The sequence below is a fragment of the Drosophila willistoni genome, chromosome 3R, assembly GCF_018902025.1.
Source record: "Drosophila willistoni isolate 14030-0811.24 chromosome 3R, UCI_dwil_1.1, whole genome shotgun sequence".
Classification (NCBI taxonomy): domain Eukaryota; kingdom Metazoa; phylum Arthropoda; class Insecta; order Diptera; family Drosophilidae; genus Drosophila; species Drosophila willistoni.
In genome coordinates this window covers 13,083,829-13,093,927 of record NC_061086.1, presented here as the reverse complement: position 1 = coordinate 13,093,927, position 10,099 = coordinate 13,083,829, and the positions used below count along the sequence as shown (strand labels likewise).

The 10,099-nt window shown below is 33.5% G+C and overlaps 1 protein-coding gene across 1 annotated transcript; it reads right to left on the bottom strand.

Annotated features, from left to right (window-relative positions):
- Nucleotides 1-2,802: 2,802 nt before the first annotated feature.
- On the bottom strand, nucleotides 2,803-5,430 carry LOC6651385. Its single transcript, XM_002073747.3, has 2 exons — nucleotides 5,288-5,430; nucleotides 2,803-3,199 (listed from the first exon to the last, which is right to left on the bottom strand). The coding sequence occupies exon 2, from the start codon at nucleotides 3,195-3,197 to the stop codon at nucleotides 2,910-2,912; it is 288 nt and encodes a 95-aa protein (XP_002073783.1). The 5' UTR covers nucleotides 3,198-3,199; nucleotides 5,288-5,430; the 3' UTR covers nucleotides 2,803-2,909.
- Between the last annotated feature and the right edge of the window lie 4,669 nt (nucleotides 5,431-10,099).

Genomic DNA, 10,099 nt, shown 5'->3' with positions numbered 1-10,099 from the left:
CGATTTGATACTTCTTAGGTCACTTAAGTATTATGTAAGTAATAATTATTATGATAATGCAAAACAATTGTGATATTTAATGGGTTACAAAACAAAAGTGTTTCAAGGACTATCGATATTAAACTCTCACTTGTTATGTACTTTAACATTTTAACCTAAAGGCAAGTATGCTTAATTATTAAATTAAATGTTATAAAGGCAAAATCCTATTGTTAATTTAAACAGCTCACAATTCAAAAGGGTAGGAGGATCCAAAATAATTGCACCAAATATCACCCTAAAGGGGAAGAGACACATTTCAAAATCTTATGTCAATCTTAAAATGAATTTAAACTTATCACAGAAAATTACCAAAACAAGGGAAGTAGCAGGAAATCATTCAATTTAAGAAAATTTTTTGTTACATTCGTGTTCTACATAGTTCAATTAATTAAACTTAAAATGAAGATCCATTCAGTTTTCTTCTGTTTTTAGAAACTCAAATCAAAATGGATTAAAAAACGTAGGAAAAAGAAGGCATGCCCCCGAATTTGAATCTTACATAGGCTCTTAACAGAACCCACTGAATTTCTCAATTTAAAGAAAGAAATTTAATCTTTAAATGATTTAGGTCTAAATTGAGTAAAAATCTCCTTAAATATATGTATGTCCCAATGTTTTTTTGTTTATACTTTACGTTTTGGGCAGATGGGTATGAACTTAATTAATAATTTTATTTATCAATATTTAAACACAACACTTATTCTTTACAACTGATTACCGGAAAATAAAACAAATAAAACGTAGATCATTTGCATTGACTAATAATACATAAAATAGCAGAATAAATAATAAATTATTTAAGTTAACAGAACAAGCAAGTAATTACAGTAAAAATCAATTAGAATCAACTAAGCTTAGTATTATTTATTTTAATCTGATTATTAAATGATCAAGTGCAACGTAATTTCTAGCCTAAACACAATATTTAAATTCTCTCACAAACATTTTTAGGTTTTGCAGATATCCAATGAAGTTTATCTGTGAATTGTTAAAAAATAAACAAAATTAAAAAATTATATATGTTGCAATTCTTTATCAAGGATATGTTGTTTAGGGTTATTTGTTAACCTTCTATTCTTAACCTTTTGATTCAAATAATAAATTTGGGGAAGAAATTAAAACTGAACATGTTTATATGAAATATACAAACTTGCCTATCGTAAATCTAAAGAAGGAAGTATCAATCAATCATTTACGTTCGGAAAATATATGTACATATATAGATAGAAATATCGATCATTCATTTGGCGTTCTTTAAATTGAATATACCCAGAGCATACGTTTTGCTGCAGAAACTTTTGCTGGATTTTGTGTGTTTCCGTTTGCCGCCTATAAATAAAAGTAAGAAATCAACTTTTGAAAACGATGCAGCTCGAGAGTGTCGATGTCAGAGTCAGAGACCACAGTGAAAAGCAGTAGCAGTTGTGGGCGAGAGAGAAGGAGAGTAGCAGTTACCCTACCTGACGGTAGATACCTAGCTATACCTGGCGCCGCAGTGAAATTCAATTACTCGTGCACCATAAACCGATTAACTTATATAAATATTTATATCGCTGAAATGCACTCGACCAGTTGATGTCAGTGTGGGCGTGGCTATGTACTCGATCTGTATGGTTGGTGTGCTTTTGCATATGCAAACACTTTTGACTTGAATGGCCATTGGAGATGAATGGGTCGATTGGGGGGGCGAAGGCGGGGGCGGGGTGACTTCTCACAACAGGGCTGAAAGTGTCTGTTGAATTGTTACTGCAATAATTCCATTTGCATTTGCATTTTGGTGCCACTTTTGTTGTTGTTTCTGTTGTTGTTGTTGTTGTTGTTGTTGTTGTTGTTGTTGGTCTTATTGCTGCTGTTCCGTTGCGTTTATCCGCTTCACTTAAGTATCTGTTGTCATGATGTTGGAGCAACATCCATTCTAGCCAAGGGCTTAATGATAACACGCTAACTGCCATTTACAGATGAGAACACTTAACGCTTGCGGCCAAAGCCAAGGACAATGGGTAGACCCAAACCAACACACACGTACACACACACACACACACACACTCACAGTCACTAAAGGTCCAAGTGTCACCTACTTACCACATGGTGTCTATAAATAGTTGCTAAACAGAGAAAACACACACACAAGCACACACAATAGAGTGCTTAGTAGCTGACCATCTGCTTTTGCATTCTAGAGAAGAGAAGGTTTAAAGCACCTTAATTGGCCCAGTTTTGTACACTCCATTCTCCATTTACCTGCTTTCCAGCTGATTAATTAGCTTATACTATGTGGTCTTGTCCTTGTGTGGTCATTCTTGTTCATCATGTTAGGCTAAAGTGTGGCTTTGCTTGCTAATTTATCAATTTAATTGACTTAATAGGTTTGATTGTTCGCATGAAACGTATGAATTCTGAATTCTATTGAAATGTCTCTTCTATTTTAGTGTTGTCTTATATTTGCATTTCGATATTTAATTGTTTTTACCAGATAATTTAGATGCAATTAAAACACACTCAACTTAAACTCACACATTAAAACTTTGTAAAATCATAACCCACATTAAAATTAGCTAAAGGCCAAAAAGGGAGATGCTTCTTTAAATTTAGATCTAGTTTTAACAAAACTACGACAAAAAGAAATCAATACACAAAGTGGAAGCTGCTTAAAAGTTTTAATTTGCTATTCGGTTCAGCGAATTGTACAACTTTTTGTATCTAATTTCAAACTCACAAGCTGCGAAGAAACCAAAATTTCCATTTAAATACGCTAAGATATAATAGTTTAATGTAAAATAAACTTTATCATCATTATAATAAACATATACACAGCTGAGTAGTTTATATTCCAGAGTCATTTAAGTGAAAATTTCACTAACCATGTCCTATAGTTGCCACTTGCGATTATGTTTGGCCTGAAGTGTTCGCAGCATCCTCTCCAGTTTGGCACCCTTAATGTAGATGCGCCTTTGTCGGGCCAAACGTTCAGTTAACGCCTGTCGCTGCCAATCTGTCAGCCGTTGTCGTAGCCACACATGATTCGCCTGCAGGTGTTGCAGCTTTATCAGGATATCAACCGCATTGCCAGCTGTTCCAATATCCTCGCCACCTTCGCTCTCACTATGGGGGGGACTAACATCTGCAATGGTCACTGCTGTTGAATGGAAATCCATCTCTGCAAAAGACAAGAGACAAGTTGGGGGGTATTTATATATATAATTTATAAGTTTAGTGCAAAAACTTTCATCTCTAATCGCTTAACTTTCGCTTGAATATCAAGTATACGCAGCGTAATTTGAATGCATTTTGGGTTTTAGTTTTTTTTTTTTGTTCTTCTAGTTGATTGACTTAAGAATTGAAAATTTGCCAGCCAGAGTTTTGGGCTAAAGTTTTTTGGGTTGAGCAAAATTCACTGATGCGATGGCAAAAATTTGCAAATCGGTTGGCCTCTTCCCTTTTTGAGCTGCCATCTGTGTGCTAAGATACCCTGCTTGCCTACATATGGCTACTTGAGGTAGAGAATTTGTAGAGAAAATTGCTTTTACGCTCCGGCTAACCGAGGCATGAAAATGTCTGCGGCTGCTGTTGCTGCTATATATGTATCTATGCCTGATGTTCGATTCTCAACTATCGATTTGGTTTTTTGGTTACTCCTATCCATTCATTTGCTGTCTCTCCACCATATCTATCCATGTTTTTTCTTTCCTTCTGTTCTATTCTGTTCACGATGTCAATGCAACTTTTGTGTTTTCTTTGTCCAAATTGCCCCGTAATGTCAACCCAAATGCAGCAAGGCTTTTGTTTTTCTTTTTACTTATATTTCTTCTTTTTTCTGTCATGATTGTGTGACATTAAAGTTCACTTGTCAGCAAAGAGTTTGAAACATTAGCAACAAGAAAAACTTAAATAAAATTTTTTTTGCTAAATGTGGAATTTATGAACCATTTAAAAGACACAATTTTTTTATAATCGATTAACTACTATAGCCTTTTACTTAATATCCCCCTAAAGGAATAAAAAGTTTTACATCGTCTGCATAGTTAATGGTTAAATTTGTTAGCTGTCCTTCAATAAAACGAATATTAGCATAAGAAAGAAACTGTCGAGAAACCTTCAGAATATGCCCAAAGCAATTGGTTGGCAGTTGGGTATTGAAAATTAATCTAAATTGCTTTACTTAAAATTGATGCAAACATCCCAGTAAGTTGTCAATCAAGCACAAAACGAGAAAAGTTTTTCTTGACTCAGTTTCTAGGAATTGGCAATACTTGCCAACCATTGTTAATGGCAATGCCAATTTAAACAACAAAATTCTGTTTTATTCTCTCTTTAATGCTCCCTTAAATATTTCATCTTTACTGTTGCTTAAGCAATCTTTTGACTATTTATCAAAATTGAAGCCAATTCAGGACTTAGTTGACAGAGAAAAAAATTCATATAGGTAAATCACTTAGATTTCTTAATCCAAATATGATCTAGGATATATCTCTATATTTTGCTAACTAGTTTAATGTGTAAAGATGTCTCAGCGAAACAAAAAAGAGACCCAACAGGGAATCGCAATTTGACAATTTTCACTTTCTCATAGTTGAAATTAGGATAATAGAAAAAACTTTACCACAACTTGAAAGTTTTGTCCACAAAAGTTACAATGTTTTTATGTTTTAATATTAGACATTGTTAGGGTGTATCAATAAAACATTTTTTATCAGTAACTTTTATTATTTGTGTTTATATTAACATCAATAAAATGTTTCTTAAGGTAAAAATAAAGATACAAAACTTTGAGTTTTATATGATTCCTCTAACTATGTAAACTAATTATGTAAAATCATTTTAAAACTTAAATCAAATCTAATTTTGTTTGCAGTATCTAAAGTATTTTAATGTAATGGCTCTGCGTTCAGAATTTAATTGAATTTAGACTTGCTCCAAGTACTCTTTAAATACTAGTGAGGCGTTTCTTTATTGTATTGAATAATCCTCATGTTGCAATTACGAATTGGTTGTGTGTTTTTGAAGTATTAAACATGTTTCACAGATGAATAATATGTATGTATGTGTGAGTGCGTGGGTGTGTGCTTATGTCAGCTTGAGGCTGTTTTTGCTTTATGCATAATATTACGTATACGCCTTGATGTTGCCATGACAAAGACTTAGCAGAGCTTCACACAATTCCAAAGGCATTAACTGATGAATGCAGTATGAAATATTTCTCTGCTCTTTATTATGTGTGTATATTTAGAATTTTTGGCTTACTCACCTCTGCTACTGCTACTTTTCTTGAGGCGTATTCTTAATTGTGTTTTTCAGGAAAAATATTCACTAAATGTCCTACACTTTTATAACTTTTTCATAGAGATAAACCGAAAAAGCAATGCCAGCTGCGCCAAATGTCAGCAAATTGAAAATCTATGCCCACTAAAGTGTAAGCCTGCTTTGTTCTCTCACTCGATTTTATTCTTCTTTCCTTGCCTAGTATTCCTGGGCAACTTAATTATTTCAACGGCACGTCGCCAGCGACTGGCGTTTAAGCCAAAACTCACGACAGCTGCAAAAGCGTAAATAACAAAGTCAAGTTATGGCCTCGACTAGCAAATACCTAGCACTTAATATCCTATATAAACAAGGATTTGAAATATCTGTGTTTCAACACCTCAATCTTTTATTATGGGATTATGTTGTATGAAGATTAGTAGTTGAAACTGTTTTAAATTTGCTTACTAATGTGCAATAAACACTACTTTTCGATTCATGATATGCTTTCTCTGGCTCTTAATTTTATGGAATGAAGGGTAGAAAAAGAAGTAGTAAGTAGAAACAAAGAAGAAGAAAAAAACAACAATCAGCTAGTAGAAGGCGAAAAGAATAAACAGAAAACTAAAGTGAAATAAGCAACGACGATTGCAGTGAATGGTGACGCGTGAGTGGAGGCAAGTGGACCAGCTGCTATTGAAAATCTGTGCTGAAAGATAAAGTTGCCTAGCAAACGGATTTAACTGCAAAACGAGCGAAACACAAGACGGCTAAATGAATAAGTATATATACATATACATATATGTATATATGTGTGTGTGAGAGGTATTTTGGGGTGCATGTATGTGACCCCATTAGCTTCACATCCCACCTACTTGATGAGTGATGAAGGGGTAGTGGGGTGCTCACTGAATCTCTATAAGACCTGGCAAAAGCTTGCGGCTTTATTCATGGACATGATTCATTAGCAGACTCTTCCATCAAGCATTCCAGGAAACTGCATACACTTTTTTTTTTAGTAAAGATCAAGAAAAATCAGAGTTTAACTCTTTAGGTAATGCTTTAAGAATGCTTGGAAGTTGTCTATCTAAAAGAATTGCCAATTGAAAAGCTTGAAGAATGTTTCGAGGTTGTCTATCTACACCAAAAACTAATTGAAACTTTAAGTATTCTTAACCAGAACTAATTATTATATACAATTTTTCAATAAACATATTTATCCATGAGTTTTAAATAATACATATATTATTAAATCTTTTTAATGAATTTACTATATTTATTGTTTTACTTCTAAAAAATTTAAAATATATTGTTTTTTTCTGAAATGCAATAGAGTTCATAAAAGTGTGACAAATTAATAAATTATTTATAAGTTTTGGAATGTACAAAATTCTAATGGAAAAATATTATTTGTAAATATCTTGCTAAAAAATATGAAAAAAAGTCATAAAATTAAGAGCAACAATTGAAAACTTCAAGCATAAAAGATCAAAAATTTAAATATTCAAAATGAATTTCGAACTTTGCTAAAGAACAATCTACATAATTTGGAAGATTTTGACCCTTATATTATATATACATATTTTATTATATATTTTTTCCAATTTCTGTAATTACCCATTTGATTTCTAGATTATCATAATTCAGTGGAAATCAATTTCTAGAACACGTATGATTCGTTCCTTTTTGTTTTTCGTTTTCTTTTTTTTTGAAAACTTTGGCAACTTTGACAGCCCAAAAGTAATTAATTTTTGGCAAGTAACTCAGAAAAAAAAATATTCGAGGGCGGAAAGAAAGTCAACCAACAAAAAAAAAAGCGAAAAGGCAAAGGAAACGCAAAAACGAAATGTTACTAACGAAGGCGGCACAATTAACGCCTGCAACTTTAATTGCGTTTTAATGTGCAACAACCCAATTGGCGAATATGTGAGTATGTGTGCGTGTGTGTGCCTGTGTGTGGGTATGTGGGTGGGTGGCTGAAGTGACGTTGGTTGAATGCTCCGGTGACTCAACGTGCTCTGTCAACCGCAGGCGGCGGCAGCGGCAGCTCAAAAGCGTAACAAGCAGCACACGTGAGAGAGAGCACCAGTATGGGTAGATCCTTTGGTCCTGAGTGCCTGCCTCAAAAGCGGCTTAGCAAACGCATACAAACAGAGACATAGTTGGCACGGCCCACACACACACACACATACATAGAAGGACAAAAAGAGAGGAGAGAGCTGCCTAGGCCAACTATTTACATGGTACCCCATTATCCTGAAACGAACTGGCAACAACATGTTGTCGTTGTTTTTTCTGTTTTTGTTTTCCTTTTTTTTTTGTTTTTTTTTTGTTCTTGCTTACTCCTCTTTGTTGCTGGCCGTTACCACTAAGTGTCGTGATTTAAATTTTTATGCCCTTTGAAATTTTTCGACTACAAAGACGACAACGTGCGCATCTCTCTCCTTTTACCAGTGTTATCCTTACTCCGTGCCGCTTACCGCTTATCGCTGTCAACGCTTCCGGCCATTTTCAGCAACGAGAAAGCGGGAGAGAGAGAGGGCTCAAAACAAATCACGTAATCTGTCCATTTTGTGGGTCAAGAGGACTCCCTTCGTTTATCACATTTCAAGGACATCTCTTTATTGGTTTTTTCACCCAGTTTTTTCTTCGTTGTTCGTTCGTTGCTTTCTGTTGCCAACTGCTGCAAGTTAAAGTAATTAAGGATTGTTTTCCATCAATACCAAGGAGCAACTGTCAATAAGGACAGTGAGAAGAAGCAAAAATGGATGATGAGGACGCTGACTGCAATTTTTATTTTTTTGTTCTGAATTAACGATTCCCATTGTGAAAGTGTGTGTGTGTGTGTGTCTCTGTGGTTGAGTGAAAAGTGTATGAGTAATTGTGGAAAATCTCTTAATGAGCACAGAACATTCTTTTTTCTTTTATTTTTCTTTTTTTTTTTTGAAGAGCAACAGCAGTTATAATTACAATTGATAGATGTGTAGAAAGTGAGAATAAAAATTGTAGAATTTTTTCACTTTCATTTCGCACACACTTACTCAAACTTATTCATCGTTTTTTTGAAACTCTAAAACAACAATCTCGTATATTAATAAACTTATTAAAGACTTCTTAATTCGCCTCCAATGTATTGATAATATTAAAGTAAGCTTTTGGTGTATTCTTTGTACTTTCGTTAAACTCTTTATTAATGCCCTTAACATAATCAGCTTTATGTTCTCCCTTAATACATATATACATACATATATAGGTATACATATATACAAGTGCAACATCAGAGCATTTATTGCTCAAACAGTTTCTCGTCCATAATGAAATCAATGCATTATTATTATCAATTCATTTTTAATGCCTTCATATCTTTTGTCCACTTATTATCACTTTTCTCTCGTTGGCACATTTAATCTATTTTGTATCAGACATACATATATAGCAAAAATTGAATCACGAATTTTTCTTCTTGCAGCCCACAATTATAATGATAATGCTGTTTTTTCCCGTCTTAATTTAATCGTTTAATATTGTTTTAATTTGTAGCTCGATTTTCTGTTGTTGACCCAAAAAACCAAACCCAAACTGCTTCTTATCCCCCCACGTTCACTATAGCCAGCCATACTGGTTGTCTCAAAGGAGACTTAAAAATTTACGTAATGTGAGTTCGGAAAATGGGAAAAAATGCGGGACTTATCAGTGCAAGTTGGCACAATTCACATTAACCTGGCGGCACTCAAAGTAATTATATTAAACTGCTAATTGTTCAGTTATGGATGGTAGCAAGCGGGTTGGGGTCATTTTGGGGCAGGGGGCGAGAGTCGAGTGACACACAAGTCTGAGTTAAAATAAACAGCAGCCAGAAAGATAATGATTATTAAGCCACAGAGGCTAAAAGAGCTAACAACTTTTCCACATTTGCCAAGGTTGAAAACTGTTGAAGAACAAAAAAAAAAACAACAATTGAGCTTGAATGGGGCAAAATGTTGTTGCTTGTTCGATTTTAAGTGCAATCCGTTTTAAAGTTTTTATTTTATTTTTTGTATGTATTCATTCAATGCCACCACTTTTGATTGCAAAAAGTTTTTTTCTATAAGTGGATTTATCTATATATACATATGTACAATATCAGTCTTAACGAAGTCTGGATACTCTTGACCCCATCGACAGTTGACTTAAATGTGAGGCTAAAATTAATGACTTGGTTTATAATTATCTTTTATATTAAAGATAAGTATTTACTTTGGCCTAGAAAATTCCTTTTATGTTGTTTCTAGTATTATTTTACAAGGGTATTAAAATGTATTTTACTAATTATGAAATTTCCCTTAAGCCTATTTTAGATGGCAATGGAATTAATTCCACCAATCTAATTTCCTGTGGTTATGGCTAATTTAATAAATGCTGTCATAATTGGACTTCCAATCAGTTGTTTTTGTTTGATATGCAAATTTATATTTGTTGCCCGCCAATTATAAAAAACACAAAAGAAATAGAAAATAGAAAAAGAACACACTTTTTTTAAATGCATTCAAATACCAAAAAAATTAGACTAGGTTGGAGAGGCGGCGATGTTTCACCATTTTATTGAATGTAAGTAAACAGTGCCAAATAAATTCTTTGATATCTCGAATCCTTTACAATGAATTAATGTTTTCTACAAGTACCTAACCTCTTAGAAAGGTTACTAATAAGAACATATGATCTAGGAGGATTTAAATGATAAATTAATCTATTTTCAATTAATTGAAAAATATTTAAGATTTAAGAAAACGCTGACTTGGCACTGTGGGGTGTACATTCCTTTTTTGAGCACTTAAATCCA

What these genes read in the sequence shown, in the direction of transcription:
- LOC6651385 (XM_002073747.3), bottom strand. Translation starts at nt 3,197, where the DNA reads ATGGATTTCCATTCAACAGCAGTGACCATTGCAGATGTTAGTCCCCCC.